At 44.0% G+C, this 23,558-nt stretch overlaps 1 protein-coding gene across 1 annotated transcript in view; it reads right to left on the reverse strand.

The window, feature by feature from the left end:
* Window positions 1-23,558, reverse strand: part of NPAS3 (neuronal PAS domain protein 3) — a 1,265,871-nt gene that overhangs the window by 160,676 nt on the left and 1,081,637 nt on the right. The window contains exon 7 of the mRNA XM_030213689.1: window positions 11,929-12,044. Within this exon, the coding sequence (XP_030069549.1) occupies window positions 11,929-12,044 (116 nt within the window). The remainder of the gene's footprint in view (window positions 1-11,928; window positions 12,045-23,558) is intronic.

A 23,558-nucleotide genomic window follows, 5' to 3' on the forward strand; every position in this document is an offset into this window, starting at 1 on the left:
ATGATGTACCCCAGGAAGAGCAGTTCGGAGCGATGGAACTCGCATTTGTCCAGCTTCACATAGAGGTGGTTCTCCCTTAACCACTGTAATACGACCTTCACATGCTCCTGGTGCTCCTCCTCAGCCCTTGAAAAAATTAAGATGTCGTCCAGGTAGACCATCACAAACTTGTACAGGAGATCCCTGAAATGTCATTCATGAAGGCCTGGAAGACGGCTGGGGCATTAGCTAGTCCAAACGGCATGACCCGGTATTCGTAATGCCCGTCGCGGGTGTTAAATGCCGTCTTCCACTCATCCCCCTCCTTAATCCGCACAAGGTTATAGGCCCCCCTGAGATCGAGTTTGGAGAAGATCGGGCCCCCCTGGAGGCGGTCAAACATCTCAGAAATCAAGGGAAGCGGGTACTTGTCCTTCCGCGTGATGGCGTTAAGTCCTCTATAATCAATGCAGGTGCGTATCCCCCCGTCTTTCTTTTCCACAAAGAAAAATCCAGCCCCCGCTGGCGATTTAGAGGGCCAGATGAACCCTCAAGCTAGGTTCTCCCGAATATACTGGGACATGGCTTCCATCTCCGGACGGGATAGGGGGTATACGCTGTCACGAGGAGGTTCGGTGCCCGGTAACAGCTCTATGGCGCAATCATACGAACGATGGGGAGGCAGAATCTCAGCTTGTTGTTTGGAAAAGACATCTGCAAAGGATCAGTATGGGCCAGGTAACATGACGTTGGCTCGATCCAGGGGAAGCGTCACTGGTGCTGGTGAGACCTTGTGCAAGCAGACTCTCCGGCAGCCCGGGCCCCACGCCGACAATTCACCCCGGGCCCAATCAATGCAGGGGTTGTGCAGGCGAAGCCAGGGTAATCCCAGGATTACGGACTCAGTGGCCGACGGAAGGACGTAGAAGGAGATAACTTCCTTGTGTAAGACTCCTACCCGTATGGTCATAGGCACGGTCCTGGAGTGTAGAACTCCCCAAACCAGTCCCCAAGCCGCTGAGACAGTGATGGACTGAGGTAGCTCCTCAGTAGGAATTTGATGAACCCGCACCAGGTCCGCACTGATAAAGTTGCCTCCCGCACCCAAGTCAACTAGTGCCTCAAAACAAGGGGTATCCTTAATCGCCAGTAGAACTGGAACCAGAACCTGCGTCCAATGGGAGACGGACTTCGGCCCTGACCCAGTCTCCCTAGCCGGTATCAGGGCTGCCCATTTCCCGAGTTCTTTCTCTTCGGGCACTCACAGACAAAGTGCCCCTTCACTCCACAATGCAGGCACAGCCCCTTCGAGCGTCTCCGCTGTCTCTCCTGAGCCGTCCGGTCAACCTGCATAGGTTCGGCCCCCTTGGGCACACCGAGCGACTGGGAAGCAGGGCTCCTGAGCGAGCTCTTCGGGTTAGCCCCTCCAAACTGCTGACCCGCGTGACGTTCACCGGCCCGCTCCCTGAACCGAATGTCCACCTGGGTGCAGAGACGGATGAGGTTGTCCAGATCTGAGGGCAGCTCCCGACCTGTGAGTTTGTCCTTAATGTTGGCTGCAACCCCATGCCAAAATACTGCAGTAAGGCTTGGATTATCCCACCCTAGCTCTGCGGCCAGGGTACGAAATTGGATGGTGTACTCGCCCAGAGAGAGTTGCCCCTGACGTAGGTTCAACAGCTGAGTCGCCGCCGAGGAGGGCTTCCTGGGTTCCTCAAAGATGAGCCGAAATTGCTTCAGAAACTCGGCCAAGTTATCTAGGAGGGGATCCTTCTTCTCCCATAAAGGAGAGGCCCAGGTCAGAGCGGGTCCCACCAGTAGGGAGATGATTTATGCCACATTCGCCCTATCCGACGGAAAATCTCAGGCCTGTAACTCGAAAACAATTTGGCACTGATTGAGGAAGCCCCGGCAGGTCTTACTATCGCCCTCGTACCGCGGAGGCTGGGCCACCCGAATACCTCTGCCACATGCGAGGGAGCCTGGCAGGGTGCGAGCCGACGGGCCCTCTACAGCCCCATTGCCGGTCAGCGAGTCCACCCGCTGACTCAGCGTATTCACGACTCTCGATACCTGTTGTAGCTGAGCATGCAGTTGCTGGAGCAACTGCATGGGAGATGGTTCGGTCAAGCTCATGGCTTTGGCATTATGTAATCCGTTGGGTTGGTCGTGAGCCCTTGGGCCCTGTCCGAGGCCAGCAGGGCGCCGACCCAGGCCAAGGGGAGACCGACCCACCACCACACACCCCAGCTACACAATGCCCCTAAGCTACCCCTCCCCGCAGTCCCTCAGGAAGATGGGAAATAGGCATACAGGCAGGCCTTGCGGCTGAACCGGAACTCACGCACACAGAGCCACTCGTGCGGGCCTCACGGCCGAACGGGAACCCAGACACACACAGGGAGGGGTGAAAGAACCCAGAGCACATTCTAAGAGAAAACTATTCGGCTTTCCAGTTACCACCAAGTGTAAGTAACGCCAAAGCAGAGGGACTCAACAGCTGCAGGCTAAGGTACTATCCCCTGACGTCAGCCCAACCCTGGCAGCCAATCAGAAGAGACATCCCCCCTCCCCCTCAGCCAAACGGGCAGAATCATAACACAAGGAGTGCTCTTACAGAGTTTTAAATACATTTCATTACCATCTAAGAAGGAAACACTAAATAAATCATACAATATACTATATAAACTAAAAGACACTTTTATATTAGGCTAATATCCTTAATACTGTAGCAAGTTTTAAATTATTGAAAAACTCAAAAACACTAAGATGGGGTGAACAAACATGTGGCTAAAGGTGAGCCGGTTGATATTGTGTATCTGGATTTTCAGAAGGCATCTGACAAAGTACCTCATGAAAGACTCCAGAGGAAATTGGAGAGTTATAGGATAGTAGGTAGTGTTCTATTGTGGATTAAAACCTGGTTAAAAGAAAACAGAGAGTAGGGTTAAATGGTCAGTATTCTCAATGGAGAAGGGTAGTTAGTGGGGCTCCCCAGGGGTCTGTGTTGGGACCGCTGCATTTTAACATATTTATAAATGACCTAAATATGGGAGTAACTAGTGAAGTAATAAAATTTGCCGATGACACAAAGTTATTCAAAGTCGTTAAATCGTGGGAGGATTGTGAAAAATTAGAAGAGGACCTTACGAGTCTGGGAGACTGGGCGTCTAAATGGCAGATGATGTTTAATGTGAGCAAGTGCAAAGCGATGCATGTGGGAAAAAGGAACCCGAATTATAGCTACGTCATGCAAGGTTCCACGTTAGGAGTCACGGACCAAGAAAGGGATCTAGGTGTCGTCATTGATGATATGTTGAAACCTTCTGCTCAGTGTGCTGCTGCGGCTAAGAAAGCAAATAGAATGTTAGGTATTATTAGGAAAGGAATGGAGAACAAAAATGAGGATGTTATAATGCTTTTGTATCGCTCCATGGTACGACCGCAGCTCAAATATTGTGTTCAATTCTGGTTGCCGCATCTCAAAAAAGATATAGTGGAATTAGAAAAGGTGCAGAGAAGGGCGATGAAAATGATAAAGGGGATGGGATGACTTCCCTATGAGCAAAGGCTAAAGTGGCTAGGGCTTTTCAGCTTGGAGAAAAGGCGGCTGAGGGGAGATATGATAGAGGTCTATAAAATAATGAGTGGAGTTGAACGGGTAGATGTGAAGCGTCTGCTTACGCTTTCCAAAAATACTAGGACTAGGGGGCATGCAATGAAGCTAACATGTAGTAAATTTAACACGAATCGGTGAAAATGTTTCTTCACTCAACGTGTAATTAAACTCTGGAATTCGTTGCCAGAGAATGTGGTAAAGGTGGTTAGCTTAGTGGAGTTTTAAAAAGGTTTGGGAGACAGAAGATCCAAGATGGCGCTTAAAGCTGACGTGCGCGAACTACCCTCTGATAACCTCTAAACTCTGCCAAAGTAGAGGTTCCTCGAACCCGTAATGGGTAAACGGAAAGGAAAGTCTAATCTGCCTACCTCCACAGGCAGGACAGTTCCACCTCTCCTGCGACAGATGACACTAGAGGAGTCGGGGATACGAGTGCCGGGAGCCCAGCTGTTCGCTTCGGGAGGTCCGGGAGATCTTCTAGACCAGAGCGCTGAGGGAGTATCGCTTAGTCCGCCTCCCGCTACAGTTCCTCCACGACCTGGGGACGAATTGAGAGCAGCGAGTGCGCAGAGTTTGGAGCCCGGAAGTCGGACCCCTGCGACTGTGAGTGGAGACCCCGCAGCCTCTTCGACGCCGATAGGAACAGCGTCTCAGGCAGGATTGACGCCTGAGAGAGAAAACGGCGATTCGTCCCTCGGAAGTGGTATAATGATAAAACCAGTAACTGTAACGTTGGATAAACTATGGGAAGCAATTCAAGGACTGAATTCCAGCCTACAACAGATTTCAGGTATTCTACGGGGAGATGTGACTGAATTAAAGCAGGCTCAAGAAACGACCACAATTAAAATAGCAGAGCAAACTACAAAAATGGAACTTTTTGATAAGGATTTAAAAGCAGTGAATTCCTCAGTTATTTTTTTGATAAAAAGTAATAACCTCCATCAGCGTAAGATGGAATATTTGGAGAATCAGATTAGGAGAAACAATTTACGTTTTTTAAATTTCCCCAAATCTCCTTTGATTCCAGCACTAGAGATGTTAAAAAAATACTTCAGAGAAACATTGGGTATCCTTCCTGAGGGTTTCCCACCTATTACTAAAATGCAATATATCTCTGGTGCTGGAACGGGAACTTTACCTAATCCTCCTCAGCCTGATCTCAATTTAACAGAATTTCTGGAGAGTTCAATGGAGGTTATAACCGAAAGAACTACACTGCTGGTCACTTTTGCTCTGGAATTAGACCGCAATAATATATTTAAACTTTATTTTCGTCACATGAACTCAAATTTCCTTGGAGCAAAGATACAGATTTTCCCTGACTTTGCTAGAGAAACACAAAAAAGAAGAAAAGAATTCTTGCTGTTGAAGGAGAGAGTTCTCCGAATAGGAGGAACTTTCCTACTTAGGTTTCCTTGTAAATGTTGTGTTTCCTTAAATTTAACCAAATACATGTTTTTTGACCCAGGGAAACTATTAGAATTTATTACTTCTAAAGAATAATTGTTGTAGTAGTTCTTGATTGTTAAGTGCTTGATCTCGGCTGCGACTGCTAGGTTCTCTCAGCTTTGATTATTAATATTTGAGTTAATTCATCTGAAATTAAGAATTTTCCTAGATCTTGGATCACCTAATTGTGGACTAAATGTATTAAGATAGTATGCCTAATTTTTTTTTTTTTTTTTCCTGAGCTTTGTTTATTTCTAATATGTGAATTTATGAGTAAATGTCATAAATGTAATTGTAAAATTTATAAATAAAAAAATAAAAAAAAATAAAAAGGTTTGGACGGCTTCCTAAAGGAAAAGTCCATAGACCATTATTAAATGGACTTGAGGAAAATCCACTATTTCTGGGATAAGCAGTATAAAATGTTTTGCACTTTTTTGGGATCTTGCCAGGTATTTGTGACCTGGATTGGCCACTGTTGGAAACAGGATGCTGAGCTTGATGGACCTTTGGTCTTTCCCAGTATGGCAATACTTATGTACTTCTGTACATTATCTGGGTCATCTTCTTACCTACTGAAAAGGAAGGTCTCTGACTAGTACAGTCTATGACCCTGAAAGTACTGGGAGTGGGAACCAGCCACAGAGCCTGAAAAAGCTGCTGGACTGCTTCGGGTGAACACTGCAATGGGGAATTAGTGCAGTCACAATCTACACAGAGGGGAAGAGGTATCTCACAATCCACCCCAAGAAGAAGAAAGCAAGGACTAGGGAAAGTCCCAGAAGATCAGCCAAGGTAAAGTCTACAACACTAGACATTTGCAGGGAGAGCCAGTTTTGCACTGAGCCTAGTGATTAAGAATAGAGAAATAGACAGGAGGATAGGAAATATTGTATCTGTCATTATTTAATTTGCTTAGACCTGCCTGACAGTTACAATTCATAGAAACATAGAAATGACAGCAGATAAAGGCCGTACGGCCTATCCAGTCTGTCCTCCATATCACCCACTACTCTTCCTCCTCTAAGACATCCCATATGCCTTTCCCATGCTTTCTTGTCTCCACCACCTCCACCAGGAGGTTGTTCCATCCATCCACCACCCTTTTGGTAAAGAATTATTTCCTAAGATTACTTTTGAGCCTATCCCCCTTTAACTTAATCTTATGCCCTTTCATTCCAGAGCTTCCTTTCAGTTCATAGCAGGGGCGTAGCCAGCCTTCCGTGGGAGAGGGGTCCGAGCCCGGGGGGAGGGGGCACATTTTAGCCCTCCCCCCGGCGCCGCCCCCCCACCGCCGACATTGCCGCCCCCCCTCCCGCCGCGAACCCGCCGCCGCTGCATCCTACCTTTACTTTTGCTGGCGGGGGATCCCACTCCCCGCCAGCCGACGTCTTCTTCTTAGTCGCTTCCCGCTCTTCAATTTGTTTGCTGACGTCCTGCACGTTGTACGTGCAGTACGTCAGACTCAGAGAACAGAACTGTTCTCTGAGTCTGACGTCCTGCACGTATAATTACGTGCAGGACGTCAGCAAACAAATTGAAGTGCAGGAAGGACTGAGAAGACGTCGGCTGGCGGGGAGTGGGATCCCCCGCCAGCAAAAGTAAAGGTAGGTGGCGGCGGGGGCGGGTTCGCCGGGAGGGGGGTCCTGGGGTGAATCTGCGGGGGCCCCGGCCCCCTCAGGCCCCACGTAGCTACGCCACTGGTTCATAGAGGCTTGCCTTCTGTGCATTTATGCTGTGGAGATATTTAGATGTCTCAACATCATATCTACATGGCAGACCTTATAGACTTACCAACCAGGAACACAAAAAGATCAGCAAGCACATACCTAAATCTCCACTATCCTAGCTGCAAAGGACTAAAATATAAATCAACATATGCATCCAGCTTCTCTTATATAAGCACGCAACTATGGAATGCACTTCAAAACGTCATGAAAACAATGCACGACGTAACAAACTTCCGGAAATCATTAAAAACCAACCTGTTCAAAATCGCATACCAGAATGATCCTACCTAAACACCTGAACCCTGCAACACAATCGAAACTCATACCAGAACTGGACAAAACTTAACTCTTTCTCCTTGAATACTTCATTTACTCTATCACTTATGAACTTTAATGCAAGATCACTTTGTATTTCTCTTACCGGAATTGGCGATCGCCATCACGGTACTATGTAAGCCACATTGAGCCTGCAAATAGGTGGGAAAATGTGGGATACAAATGCAACAAATAAATAAATATCTCCTCTCTCTCGTCTTTCTTCCAAGGTATATATATTAAGGTCTATGAGTCTGTCTCTATACGCTTTATAGTGAAGACCACTGACTATTTGAGTAGCCGCCCTCTGGACTGACTCCATCCTGGTTATATGTTTTTGAAGGTGCGGTCTGCAGAATTGTACACAGTCCTCTAAATGGGGCCTCACCATGTAAATAGTTGCTCTGAAGCATTATCCCAGTTATCTGATCTCCAAGTTCACAGTCTGGAACTGATATGCATGTGTGGAATGCTTTATTGACTGATAGAGGTGTGCTGAATGTGTGGATAAAAGTGCCAGTTGGACCTGACCCTCAAAAACCAGTCCAAATATATTTATATTACTCTATCCCGATGCTCCCTGGGCAACCTGTGGTTACATATGCTCTTTAGAATTGAGCCAACTAAAAAGTTCATTTTCATTTAAAAAGGCCTCAGTCAGAGTCTTCAGTTATTAATAGGATATACAACTGCAATACAACACTCAGTTTTAAGAACAATTTTATATCTCCAATGTCAAATGCAGTACTAGTCCAGTTTAACAATTCAATGTCGGCAGCACTTGTAACAAACCTTCCTTCTCCATTTTCAGATTTCTAGGCATATTATTAAATAGGGCATTGGCCAATCACAAAATGTCACCATCATGACAGTCCACCTAGATTTGCCCGCTTATTGGCAGCACCAGGTGCCCAACTCAGGTTCAGCAAGGACCTTCAAATTGTATTATTGTATTAAAGATGCAGCTATGAGAGCACCATGGCTAGAAAGGGCATTTGGAGAAAAGGATTCACTATAAATCTCAAACTTCTATCCTTATTTATAACAAGCTCCCAAGAATTCATAAATATTAATTTTGATTATCTGTATTTCACGGTGCATAGCTTACACAAAGAACTTAACTCTGGCTCCCTATTTCTAACAGAGCTACTGAAAAAGACACTTTGTTTCAGTTTCTCAAAGGACAGCTGCTATTGTACAGAATCTGTGTTTTGATTAGACATTAATATGGTTTGCACATGATGACTGAAAATTTGCAATTATTTATGGTCTTGGTGTGCAGCAGTGCATGCTGGGTGATGTGCAAACAACCCTCACTGAACACATATTTTCCCCAGTACACTCCAAGGAAGATTTGTACAAACAAAGAAATTAAAAAAAAGTGGGGGGGGGGGGGGGGGGGGGGGGGGGGGGTGAGTTGGATAAGAAGAATGAAACAGATGAGACAGTCACATCTTAGGAGGAGGGAGTGGCAGTGAAGACACAATGGAAGAAAACATAACTTCAATTCAGAACAAAAGCACTAATTATGAGACAGTGGTTGGGGATCTACCACAGTCTGTTCTTCCAGGCAAGGAGGAAGGTATTCCCTCACCTGGCTCCCCACTGGGTAGAGGAGAAGAAAAAAAATGACTGCAGAAAATTCTACAGAAGCAAATTTACTTACACAGCGGCAGTCAGATATTGCAAGCCCAGAGCCCCTGTTTATGGATATCTCTACCAAAAGCCCAGGCCAAGCTCCAGTTAAGAAGATACCCACCATGTAGACTAGTCGTCAGTACACTTCCAGTCAGGACAATGATACTATAATACCTTTATGGAATTCTCTGCTCTTTAGAACTTAGGCTAAAGATTTGCTATAATAAGTTTGAGGTGGGAATAAAAACTTTGCTGTTTCGTAATTCTTTCAAATGTATGTTTGAGATTTAAAGAACAAGGATCCGGTGAGTCTGTAGTTGTTTATCCTTATGTTTTCAATAATTTAGCAATATAACTGGTTATTATTGTTGTTGTACAATCCATTTCCTCCCTTAGGTTGTAGTTTATTTGACTGATGTTGATCTGGGTATTTATGGGTTTAAAAAAAAAAAAACTGTAACTGATGGGATTTTATTCTGTTCACTGCTCTATCTGCTGAAGTGTGTTTAAATTTATACAAGATACTGGACCACCAACTGATTTCATTTCTTCAGGACAGGATGAATTAGGTCCACGCATGGACACTCAGAGGGTACTTTTATAAGGAACCTGGGCTCTTAGAAATGACCAGGGAGGTATATGCAACAAAGTTAGGCACACAGATACATGACAAGCAATTCTATACCACAGTGCCCGCATTAATGTACAGAATGGCAACACTTTTGTGTGTAAGTGTATACTTATGTAGGTGGCAGCAACTAACCATTATTCTGTAAGGGAGCGCACAACTCACATAGCATGTAAATTCAAGGGGGGACATTTACATGGGTGGAGCATGGAAGGGCCATGGGCTCTACTGCCAGTTATACATGCAACTTTCAGAATACTGTAAATTACATGTGCCCTTGCTGTATTTATTTATTTATTGGAATTTATTAACTGCCTTTATGAACATTTACACCCAAAGTGGTGTACAGCAGGTACAGTTTAACAAAAACTTACAATTTTGTTAACATTGTAACAATAATAAAATGACCAAATATAAACAAAAATACAATAAATGAGGTAAACTTGGAAATATGTCAGTACAATACAAACAATACCATAATAGCATGGAAAAATATTCAAATAATATAGATATATTATGATGCCAGCATAATACCAATAAAACACCTATGAACCAACGCAATAGAACATTCAAATAGCATAGATTTGATGCTATGTAGCTGAGGGGCCAAGTGCAGATATATAGATGGGGACCAGATGGGTAGTACAGAGTCAATTGGGATAAATATTTAGGCATCTGCAGTTACTGCAGGTTTATGGCTGGTGTAACAGTGGGTGTGTAAAAGATTCTATAATGGAATCTGGGTGCACAGATGCCATTAGAGTATAGACTTTCACTATGCAGCATTAGGGCACCTAAATGTGGGCACTCACTTAGAGAATTGTCTCCACAGAGAGTAATTTTATAACAGGCCACCTAGGATGAGAGGCCAGTAGGCATTTATTTTAAACTTGTTTTATAAAGACAAATGGGTAGTTATCCTGCTTATTTTCGAACGAGAAGGCTGGCCATCTTCCGACACAAATCGGGAGATGGCTGGCCATCTCCTGAAGCCGGCCAAATCGGTATAATCGAAAGCTGATTTTCGCCGGCTTCAACTGCTTTCCGTCACAAGGCCGGCCAAATTTCAAGGGGGCGTTTCGGCAGGGTATGGAAGGCGGGGCGGGGGTGTGGTTACGAGATGGCCGGCTTCGGCCGATAATGGAAAAAAGAAGGCTGGCTCTGACGAGCACTTTGCCGGCTTCACTTGGTCCATTTATTTTCAGGACCAAGCTTCAAAAAAGTGTCCAAACTGACCAGATGACCACCGGAGGGAATCGGGGATGACCCCTCCCACCCTAAAAAAATAAATTTAAAACATTTTTTTGCTAGCCTCAAATGTCATAACCAGCTCCATGATAGCAGTATGCAAGTCCCTGGAGCAGTTTTAGAGGGTGCAGTGCAGTTCAGCCAGGCGGACCCAGGTCCATACCCCCCCCTACCTGTTACACTTGTGGTGGTAAGTGTTGAGCCCTCCAACCCCCCCCCCCCAAAACTCACTGTACCCACAAGTAGGTGCCCCCCTTCACCCCTAAGGGCTATGGTAGTGGTGTACAGTTGTGGGGAGTGGGTTTGAGAGGGGATTTGGGGGCTCAGCACCCAAGGTAAGGGAGGTATGCATCTGGGAGCAATTTAGTCCACTGCAGTGCCCCCTATGATGCCCAGTTGGTGTCCTGGCATGTCATGGGGACCAGTGCACTACAAATGCTGGCCCCTCCCACGACCAAATGCCTTGGATTTGAATGGGGTTTAAGATGGTCGGCCTCGTTTTCCATTATCGGCGAAAACCGATGCCGGCCATCTGAAACCTGGCCATCTCTGACATTTGGCTGGCCCCAAACATATTATCGAAACGAAAGATGGCCGGCTATCTTTTTCGATAATACGGTTCGGGACCTCTCTTTGTGGCGGCCAGCACCATTCGATTATGCCCTTCCACGTGTCTTTATAACATGGCTCCACACAAACAGCTGAAATCATGACTATAATATCGTCACATAGATTACACCAGCTATGGAGCAGGTATAAGTGTACACTGCTGATGTATACACATAGGTATGTCTTACGAAAAGCGTCATGACTCTGCTCAAACTATGATCTTAAATTCATCTACACTCAGGTCACATGCAAGGACATGCCTACTTGTAACAGCACATACTTATATGCCAGGGAGAGGGGGAGGAAATAATTTCATACATAAAATTACCCTCATAATAACTAATATTCCACAATATGGGGACAATTCTATAACCAGGCACCCCAAAGCCATGTGGTAATGGAACCTAGGTGCCTCTTTTGGAATGTCACTATTGATGACACACAAAATTGTTGTGTTTTCATTTGCCAACAAAATGGAATAACATGGGATATGCCGTTGTCCTTTCCTATGTTATTTTAAATAAATGCACATCCCCTACCAATCAGCACTGACAAACCAGGAACGAAAATGCACAATGGAGAGTGACAACGGGGTGGAGTCCTAGATTGAAAAGAGATTAAACAATATTCCAGTCTGGAAGAAGATCAGGAACATCTGTTCTGCCTCTGTTAGTTAGTTACAGTTTAATATCTTTCATAATGACACATACCTTATATCCCGAGGATTTGATGTGGACGCCTCTCTTTGTCAGGGTTGACTTCATGCGGATGAAGAAAGAGCGCTCCAGACTGTTGTCATTGGCGAGTAGACTGGGACTTGTTGATTCTATTAGATAAGATAGAAGAGCAGAGACACAGGATTTAGATTTTATGTGTGAAACCTGATACTCCTTGGAAGTAAATTACTACAGTCCTTGAGACATATATTATCTTCTGTCTAAAATTTGTGATAGTGGTACTGTTTATCCGAACCCTCTATTTATTCGTACAGCAGGCACAGGATGGGCAAATGGCCCACACCATTCCATCAGCTGTAACTGGATCAGATTCAGTAAATGCACCAAACTTGGGTGCCAAAAAAGGTTCCCGGATCAACGCCCTTTATAGAATGGTGCATAGCACTGAGATCAGCGCTCAACTTTGGGCATGAGGATTTACACCAATTGAAACCAGGTGTGAATCCCAGAGTGCAAGCTGGGCACGGATCCGCACTGTTCCATAACACTGCGCATATCCTAAGGGAATGCCCCTGACCCACCTCTGTCCCTCCCATCATTACACCCCCTTTGTAGATCAGTGCAAAAACACTTACATATTATTCTACAAATGGGTGTGTAAGTGTCTTTTTGTGCAGCTCTGCTTTTTCTGCCCTGTTTCGGCGCCTTTAGAATCCTTTTCTAGCTGAAAAATCAGTGCTGAAGTAGCACCTAATGTTAGGTGCCATATATTGAATCCGGGGGGTCAGGCCTTAACTTCTCCTCAACACTCTACTCTATGCAAAAGAATTTAACATTAACAAGCACTTTATTTTAAAAGCAAAGCCCTAGTACTTACAGAACATTTTATAAGACAGGTAACAGGTTCACGGTTGTGAAAGAAAGGAGTTTGACGCAATCCTCGAGAAACAACACACTACGGGGGTAATTGTATAACTGGGTGCCCCAAGAATGCGCAGTATTACAGATCCTATTCTATAATGGAACCTGGGTGTCCAACTTTCATTATTGAGTAATAGCATAACCCAATTTCGGCACACATAATATTTTTTTTCCCTCAGAGTGTCTAAGTGATCACTTGTAATTTACAGTCTTCTGTAAGTTACGCACTAAGAGTTAGATTCAATATATGGCACCTGGAAAATCTGCGCGGAACTCATTTTTGCCTAAGCGTATTCTATAAAATTTCCATGTGTATAGAATATGCTGATGGTGATCCGAATGACTATATTTAGTTACAAGGAATTACGCCAAGTAGAACCTGGTGTAAATTCCGCCACCTAAATTAGACGCAGAACAGGTATATTCTATAACACTATATGTAAATTATCAGAACGCCCACGACCTGCCCTTGGTCACGCCTCATTTTTGACAAAGTGAATTACAACTTACACACTTAGTAAGTTCTGCGCTTTTCTAATTAATACCAATTAGTGCTAATTGCTTGTTATCCAATTAACAATACTGATTGGCTTGTTATGCGCATTGTTATGGGATCTGCTTGGATTTCCGCATGGAAATCTCGGTGCGATATATAGAAACTGGGGGTAACTGGGAGCCCCACCCATGTCCTGCCTATGCTCCATCCATGTACACCCCCTTGCAAATACACACTATGGGTCCTTTTACAAAGCAGCATTAAAAAATGGCCATAGTGCGCTGTAATGTGGACAATAAAAAAGATTAACATGTGAGCCCTTACTACCACCTAGTTTGTAGCAGCAAGGGTGCACGCACTAATCAGCTAGCGCGCAGCAACATAGCTGCACTGATTACCACAGACATGCTCCGCCCCCCCAGACAGGCTCCTAAATGATAAAAATTAAAATGATTTTATATCATGTGTTGTGCTTGCGCTACCTCCAGGGCTGGTGTTAGATAATCAGGGGCCCAGGGTAGAAACCTGGAAGGGGCCAAAAAGCTGGCCTTCAGCTTCTGCCTCCTTTAGCTTGAGGCAAGTTTGAGGCTCCCTATGTTATGGGAGCCCAGGGCAATTGCCCTGTTTGCCACCCCCTAAGGCCAGCCCTGGCTATCCTGGAACTTACTGCAGGATACTTAAGCAGGCCCCGTAGTATGCCCGTTTTAAGCAGTAGTAAGCATGCACTAGTGCTTACCCCTATGTAAATTAGGCATGTGTTTGTAGACGAGACATGCTAACGTTTACACTGGTATGTTTACATGGAAGTTCTACTATTCAATAAGGGGAGCATAAAAGCAGGTTTTTAGATTATAGAATTGTCCTTTAAAAGCATGAATTAAAATTACTTTAATGCATTTCAACACACAATTAGGACAAGATTCAGTAAATGGAACTGAAAAAACTTGGCAGGAAACACTATTCTATAAACGGTGCTCAAAGTGGTGCATCATTTAAAGAATAGCTCTTACTGATTCCCATGCCAAACTTTGGTTTCGAGGACTTACACCAGCTAAAACCTGGCGTAAATTCTAACGAGTAAGTTAGGCGCCAATCTCCTGGATTCTATAATACTGTGTGCAGCTTGTGAGAACGCCCCTGGCCCTGCCCCCTTCTTGGTTGTCCGCCATGAGTTTTGTGTGCACAGTGTTATAGAAGAGTGCACAGTGTGCATGTGCAACTCCCAATTGAAGCCAATTAATGCCAACAATTCATTGTAAGCATTCAATTATTGGCGTTAAGTGGCTTGTTAAGTAATCAAGATGTGTGCACATCTCAGTATCATATGCAAAATTTAGCACATATTGGTTAGCATTCTATATAGAATTCAGGGGTTAATGTCTAGGCACTACTTTAGGGGCCCTTTTACTAAGCTGCGGTAAAGGGGGACCTGCACTAGCAGCGGCAGCCATTTTTGTCGAGCGCTGAGGCCCTAATTACCGCAGCAGGTAAAAAGGCCGAAAAAAGAGATGGCCATGTGGTAAGATTGCACTTACCTAGGGTTACCATATGTTCGGATTTACCCGGACATGTCCTCTTTTTGAGGACATGTCCGGGCAACCGGGCGGGTTTTGCCAATCTGCCCGTTTGCCCGGATTTCTGGACAAATGGGCAGATTGCTAGCCTCCCCTCCCCTTACTTACTACTGTCCTGGTGGTCTAGTGACCTCTTCCGCCTTTGGGGCAGGAAAGAGCCCCCTCTTTCCTGCCCGAAGCGCTGCCCTGCACGCATCCTTCCTGTTCCTGATCTCGGCGCCGATTCAAAACGGCCGCTGAGAGTTGAAGTGACCTCACGAGACTTCAACTCTTGGTGGCCATTTTGAATCGGCGCCGAGATCAGGAACAGGAAGGATGCATGCAGGGCAGCGCTCCGGGCAGGAAAGAGGGGACTCTTTCCTGCCCCGAAGAGGTCACTAGACCACCAGGGCAGTAGTAAGGTAAGAGGAGGGGGTGACAGGGAGGGGGAGTGACGGGGTGTGTGTGACGGGGGAGGGGAAAATGTGACAGGGGCGGAACGAGGGCGTGAAAGGGGGCGGGGTGGGGTGTGTGGTGGGGGCGCAGCATGTGTCCTCCTTTTTGGGGGACAAAATATGGTAACCCTACACTTACCGTGTGGCCATGCATGGGTGTGGGGGGGGGGGAGCACTTACCATTGAGGTGGCGTTAAGGGCTCCTGCACTAAACCAGTGGTAAGTGGGCAGTGATTACCACCAGGTAACTGCTGTGGTAAAATATAGCGACCTATTTCTAGCACCAGAAATAGCGCATGCTGGGGGTGGATTGCCAAACTGTAAGCCTACGGTGGGCTTACCGCTGCTTAGTAAAAGGGCCCCTTAGCCATCAACAAAGCTTTTCTTCACAGCAACACAGTGTATCACCCCAATACACCATGTCTCTGTTACAATCCCTGCATGAGATCCACAGTATGAGCTGCAGAATAAATCTGATGGTTTAAATTAGTGTTTTCCTAAGTCAGTCAGTTCTGGAGTACCCCCTTACCAGTCAGGTTTTCAGGATATCCACAGTGAATATGCATGAAATTGATTTGCATCCACTGCCTCCATTATAAGCAAATCTCTTTCCTGCATATTCACTGTGGATATCCTGAAAACTTTAATGTCAAGGGCATACTTCTAGGACCAACTTGGGAAACACTGGTTTAAATAATCTAGGCCACAATTCTGTTATGGGGGGTGTGTCCATCTCTTTGTGCTTCTGTACACATTACAGGATGTGCACATGCATGGCCACATAACCTTTAGAGAGGTGATTGTACGTATTCATGCCAAACAGAAAAAGCCACATGGAGTGTGGGGGAAGGATACATTGCTGGTAGGGTTCCCAACTACTGGTGGCAGAAGAGAAGACCCCTCCCCCCTACTTCCCACAGCTGAATTGAAACCAGTGAAAGGTGGTTGAGAGAGGGGAAGGTAGGTAAGAGAAGTGGACAGTCAGAGCTGAGAGATCAGTGAGGAGATGGGAGGGAAGGAGTTGAGGGGAGGGAAAGGAGGTTTGATGGTGGGAAGTGAGTACCAAGAAATATGTCCTTTTTTTTTTTTAACTACATTCAAAGCCATTCGAGCAGTGTGTGATGTTCTTTCATGCTCCCTGTGAAACCATCTCAGTTGCCAAGCTATTATAACATGAGAATAACTCGTTGGAAAGGCTCAGACTGCTAGAATCTACAGAGACAACAGACAGCAGCAGGGTACCCTCGACCCTGCACAGTAACACACTGCAAATCAGGATACCTTTGTTAACATCATAGTAACTGATACAAAGACAAGGGACCTTTATGATTATGAGCTAAAATCAAATGGTGAAGACTGAATCATTGGGTTATGCACTCAAAACTGAGGCACTTTGCTACTCAAGTCCCTGAGGAGAATTCTTGAAATTGTTAGAAATACATCCTTGTACAATGAGAGAATGTATGGATCCCTGGAAGTGAAAGGGAGGCATGAATCTGTTTTTGACCTACCACCCCCCATTTGCTAATGCTGAAAAGTGAAAAACCATTCTTTCCAAGGACAGAAATTCACAGGCCTGGGTGCTAATTACTATGACACACTGTCAGATCATTCATACTCTCTGCTAATATGTCTGTATACCCATCGCTATGAATAGATATACATATAATATATAGACACAGATTTGGAAAGAAATTTGTGAGCCCCCCCGGGATAGCCTATATTTTAGCACAAAACATGGTTTGATCCTATCTAATCCCTGATCAGAGAGAAATATGACCCCACTGAATAAAAAACATCCAACACAACAGCCTTTTTAAAACATGTCCCAGATTCCCCCTATTCTAGATATATCTCTGTAAATATATCACACAGAGGGCTGGCATTACACAAACTGGGGCCCAGGGCATACATTATGGGGGCAGCTCCAAAGCCCACTAATAGGCTGTACCTCCTTCAGCTTTGGGTAGGTTTGGAGACCTCCTGTGGTCTGAGGGCCCAAGGCAATTGCCCTGGATGCTCCTTCTAACACCAGCTCTGCTTTCACATATACATGTGTGCTTATTAAGGTGCTTTATTTGTGATGTGTGGACATTGTGTTTATCATATGCACATTAAAGGGATTTCAATTGCATATTGTGAGTATCATCTATGTTGTATGAATGTTCTTCAATGCCACCTATTATGGTATCATTCGTATTCTGCTACATTTATCATATTTATGTTATATGATTGTTCTACGGTGCTGTTAAATGTTTATATTTCTGATAATGTATCAGTTTATCTTGTTGGGCAGACTGGATGGGTCGTACGGTCTTTATCTGCCATTATCTACTTGTTGCTATGTTAGTCCTATGACTAGAATTCAACTTGCCATCTCCAAGTTTACCTCATTGATTATGCTTATGTTTGATCATTTCACTATTGCTAGGCTCTTAAAACTGTACGTCAAGATATAGCTACTGTACACTACCTTGGGTGAACCTCTTCATAGAGGCAGTTAATAAATCCCGATAAATAAACAAACAAACACACACTACTACCACTACTGATCATTTCATTAGCTTTACCGGGTGTTTACATCATTGAGTATCATATATTGAAGAGGCAGTCCTTGCTCCATAGAACTGACAGACACCCATGTCAAACAAGAGATTACAGGAAGATGTACAGGGTGAGGCAGAAAAAGTAACCCCCTAGAGTTTTTTGCCATTTTTCAGCAACCACTTTGAATTTCAATGAGAAATTTTACTTACTTACTTATTTAGTCATCATATTTACATTGAATTATCTTAAGCTATGTTGATGTTACTGACATTTTAGCATTACCACCTAGTGATTTTTGCGTGTTAAAAATGTTCGCGCTAAAGCTGAGTAAAATAACGCCATTCAAATGATACAATTAACAATATGTCAGAATTTCGCAGTCACTGTGAATGCTGAAAGTGTCCACCCCCAGCTTTAATACAGGCTTTCTGTCACTTTGGGAAGTTCTTAAGAACCTTGTTGATCAGTCCCCGTGGCAGGCTGTCCCAGATCTTCTGCAGTGCTTGCTTGAGTTTGACGTTTGTTAGCAGCTTTGGCCTCCAACATTGCTCCCAAATAATGGTAGTTTTACAGCACATGTTTGAACATGCGAAAATTACAGGGTGGTTACGCTAAAAAGTCTGTAACTTCACCATGTTTACAGATAATCTCATTCCATTCAGCACATAAACACAGATAGTAACACCAAACAGAGCTGTAAAATTTCACATTGAAATTCCAAGCAGTTGCTGAGAAAAAAAAACTTTGGGGGGGGGGGGTACTTTTTTTTGCCTCGCCCTATATTACAGAGAAGTGCTCAAAATGTAAACAACTTCCAAAATGAGAGTTTTTAAGTCTGGATTTGACAATGGCCAGAGAGGGAGCATGATGCTTGAGGCAAACGGCGCTGCAAGGTTGAAAGAATGGAAACTGAAATTAGAATGGAGGAAAGGGGGGACACATTTATAGCACATCTCTTCTTTGTAATGTGAATTTAGTGACTTACACATATAATGCTCTACATTTAGAAGAGGATTTTATGCACGCTCTAAAAGAAGAATCTAGTAGACCTCACTAAAGGTGACTTAGAACACAATGGGGGGAAAAAAGTACTGGCTAAGACATAGTTTACATGATGTTGTTTTCCTGCCCTGCTACATTGCCACTGCATCCCTTTCTGCCCGTATCTTCTGGATTTTTTGTTTTTTAGCCTTCGTTTTGAGAGCATGAATTTGATGTCATTCTAAACGTGACTCGCTCTTTATCACTCGAGGGAAAAGCAGAAGCCATGTTATATTTAGTACTTTCATTTCTTCTGATTAAATATGAATTACTATGAAATTTTTCTCATCATCTGACACACCATAATACGCCAACAGCTTTTTAATACACTGTATAAGCACAAACTTCTGCTCTAAGAGTTTAATTCGCCCCTCTAATCCAATCACATCAACCTTATTTCTCTTATCAGAGATTCCCATTTTGAATTAAATGAGCTCATTAGTTTTAATCAAACGCAGAGAGATCAAAACTTAAGCGTAAATGCTTTAGATCAGAGCTGTCACTCAGCCGTGAAGTTCTATTTAACTAAAACGCAAGATCACAGACCCTTAGAACCAGTTTTTTTCTCATAAGGGATAGCGAGAGATTGAAAGAAGTATACCCTTCTAGTTTTTGCCTTTGTCAAGGACAGATCATCCTTTTAAGGTTAGATTTAATTTATGTCACAGGTTTTTGTTATCCAGCCTGGTGGAAATGGGAGAGTATGCTCTAGTGCAGTGGTTCTCAACCCAGTCCTCTGGGTACATCCTTCAAGTTGGGTTTTCAGGATATCCCCAATGAATATTTATCAGAGAAATCAGCATACAAAAGAAGAAGATAAGATGATACCTTTTTTATTGGACTAACTTAATGCAGTTTTTCACAGGCAATACTTTCTTCTTTGGGTCTGATTGACTATGGTGTGTCCTATGGACTGGGACGAGAACCACTGCACTGTGACTCTTATCTCTTTTACATATTTACTGGTGCCAGTCACTGAAAGTCTCAGCAAACGAGATGTTGTCATGAAATGCCTAACCACCTACCTGGGGCTACTCTGCAGCCACTTAGAAGGTCTATCCCCAGCACAGCTCAGGTCTGCCTGCACCTGCTGCTTGTGCTCTACACTAGCACCCTCCTCCACCGACTGGGTCTCAACTGCCTGTGGGTGAGTCTCACATTCTCAAATTATCCCCAGTGATTCCTAGTTTACTGGGGCCACATTCCCAGTGGTCACACAGTTCCTTTAAAATACCCACAGACACAACACAAAAACCATCAGAATTCTTAGTCAGTTCAGAAAAGCAGAGGCAATAACTAAAAATGTTTAGTTTATTGTCATGAAAAATTAGAACAATGAACAGAAAAGTTGCAATCAGCAAAACAATAATAATATTATCACAGTTTTTAATATTCTTCTTACATGTTCTTTGTAATCCTTTTTTTACTATGTAAGCCACACTGAATCTGCTGTATGTTGGAAAGCGCGGGGTACAAATGTAATAAATAAATAAATAAATAACACAAAACTGAAATATGGATCAATTATAACACTATCTAAACATTTGTATACTATCTAAATAGCACCTGGGGAGATCAGGAACGTATAGCTGCTCACAGTTTATCAAATATAACTGTTCACAGGGCCTCAGCAAAGAGATCCTTCTCTCTTTTCTCCCTGGCTAAGACTGGAGAAAAAAAGCCAGTACATCCTACATGAATTGCGCTCCTGGGCCAATCAGAGCCCCGAACAACAAGTTTTCAAAACTATACTGCATCTACTTCCTATCTGTGTTAAACTAAAGAAAAAACAGTAATTTTTCTGTAACAGCTTTAAACATAAACATGCACCACCTGCTGGCCAAACTAGAAAAATACACTTCAAGAAATAATACAGTTTACAGGCTTAAAACCCACTGTTTTGTCACGGATGTGCATTAGCATGCATTCAATTTGTTTGTGCACCTTAATTTTAGCATGTGCAATTTGTACACGTTAAATGTTTTCATCTGCATACTAAAAAAGTTGTTTTAAATGAATGTGTACGACCTGAAAAAAAAACCCCATTTGAAATTGGCAACAATTTGGAAAAAAAATCGAAACATAAACTACAAATCTTTTGGCCATGCACATTCCTAGCAAACACTATTCCAGGCTCTAGATCCTGGCTCCAAAGTCAGTTTCATTTCAGCAGGCTCACAGATGGAGTGACTGAGAGGGCAGGACATGTGTCAAGGCATACAGGCCAAAACAGTAATGTGTGTTTTTGTGATTGCTAAGCTGCAGCATGATAAGGACCTATAAATACCAGACCTCAAGCTCATCGCTGGAGCTACCCACCATATAACACCAAAAAGACTGGAAATATCTCAAGCACAACATATTCCCCATCATCCAAAGAGAAGGATTGGAAGTAGCAAGGTGGACCCTAAATTGCGGGAGTGCTGAAGGAGAAGAGGGGCAAGAGAAGAGGTTGCTAGAACTATGTGTATGAAATACTTCTTCACGGAATTCCAGAGAGCTTGGGACATGTACACAGGATCTCTAAGGGAGTGATAGGGTGAGTAGCTGGCATGGAATGGTAGACTAGATAGGTAACACCCTACATTTTTCCACGTTTTTATGTAAAAGCTTCAATTGTGTGTCTGTGTCTATAAAGACACAGAGGGCACACAGCTGCTGGACCCATTAGGATCAGACCTCCCTGTCTATCCTTACGTCAAAGGTGCATGTCTTCAAGCAGCTGCCTCTGGTACCAAACAGACTCTTTCCTGTTCTGTTTCCGAGCTGGGTTAACCCTTCTACCCACCCAGAGCACTCCTCACTCTCCAGTTATTGCTTTAGTTGGCAAAAAACCTCCTCTTAATTCAGCCTAAAGTTATTGGGCCTATCAAGGACACCCCCTCTCCTGACAGGTCCTGGCAGGATTGAAGGCAACCAAAGACCATGTGCTCTGCTCAACAGTTTTTATTAACTCTTAATTCCCCCTCCCCCTACATGACATCTCCTATCCATGTAAACACACAAACATTTCCCTCAGCAACTTTCCCATAAACACTTCTTTTGGGGCTGGGCTTCTCACTCTCCCTTTGCAATCCATTCCCTCCCCCAGTAACTGAAGGGGGGGAGTCTCTCATCTGTTTAGTTTATCCCCAATATATTGGGGGATTGCACTAGGGTATGTGGGAACCCCACCCATGGCACTTTCACAGGTAAGTGTACATTTATACGTGTACATGCTAGCATTATATATGTTTAAGTGTGCAAGAGGCACATAAATGTGGCACCAGGAGGATGATATTAAAAGCAATTTAACTGGCCAGAAACGACTCCTGGACAGTTAAATCGCTTGTGTGGAGCTATCCACTGATATTCGGCAACACTTAACTGGTTGGGCCGCTGAATATAACCACAGGCCGCTAAACTGAATGCTGGCTATTCTGTGGGCGGTCGGGGTGTGTGTGTGTGTGGAGTCAGCTGTTATGCAGTCAAGCCTAGCATTAGCGGTCAAATTGAACCACATGAAAATCAGTCCTTGCTTTATGTGGTGTTACTTAGGCAGTTAAGTGCTACATATCATACCTAACTGCATAAGAGAAAGACGGCTGCACAAATCCAAATATTGAATGCCAGCACCCAGACATGCCCAACATTGAATATACAGGAATAACGTTGATGGCTATAAAAAAAAAGCTCACTGCTGCTGGATGAATATCAACCCTCTAGATGAATGGTTCTCAACCAGTGTGTCCCCAAGAGATGGGAAGTGTGTCACAAAAAATGTTGTAGACAGCAAGCCTGTGTTTCCTTTACAATAATCACTGCCTGCAAGCTGGGAAGACCAGCAATCTTGAGAGTCAGGTTCTTGAAATCCCTGTAACTGGTCCCTCTTTCTACTATTATTACTATTTAACATTTCTAAAGCTTCCGTACAGCCCCCAATAATAACTGCTGCCTCCAGCCTCAACTGAACTTGTTGCAGGTCTGCTGTTCATAGGTTCTGTTTGCTATATAATTTCTGAGTAACATATTTGGAGGTTTTTGTGTTGCTTCACCGTACCTGGCAGTGGAGTGATTTTGTGTTGCTGTTACTGAGGTGACACTAGAATTTGAATATATATATTTGTTTTGTTGTATGACAAATGAGAAATCTGGGACTGATTTGTTCCATACAATGTTAAACAATTAAATATTTAGGTGTGCTTTGTTCAGCTGTTAATTTTAGTGTTCGGTGTGTCACATACAAGAACATTGTCTGTCAGGTATGTCACAACAGAAAAAAAGATTGAGAACTACTGCTCTAGATAATAGCATTGCCCTTCACCAGCACTGAATATATATCTATATCGATCTGTCTATATTAATTTAAATGTTGCATTTTAAATTAAAACATTGACTGCCTCTGCTAACTCTTAACCCTTTCAGGCTTATTTTCGAAAGAGAAGGGCGCCCATCTTTCGACACAAATCGGGAGATGGGCGTCCTTCTCTCAGGGTCGCCCAAATCGGCATAATCGAAAGCCGATTTTGGGGTCCACAACTGCTTCCCGTCACGGGGATGACCAAAGTTCCTGGGGGCGTGTCGGAGGTGTAGTGAAGGCGGGACTGGGGCGTGCCTAACAGATGGTCATCCTCAAGCGATAATGGAAAAAAGAAGGGTGTCCCTGACAAA

Source organism: Microcaecilia unicolor, chromosome 9, assembly GCF_901765095.1.
Source record: "Microcaecilia unicolor chromosome 9, aMicUni1.1, whole genome shotgun sequence".
In the NCBI taxonomy this organism is placed as follows: domain Eukaryota; kingdom Metazoa; phylum Chordata; class Amphibia; order Gymnophiona; family Siphonopidae; genus Microcaecilia; species Microcaecilia unicolor.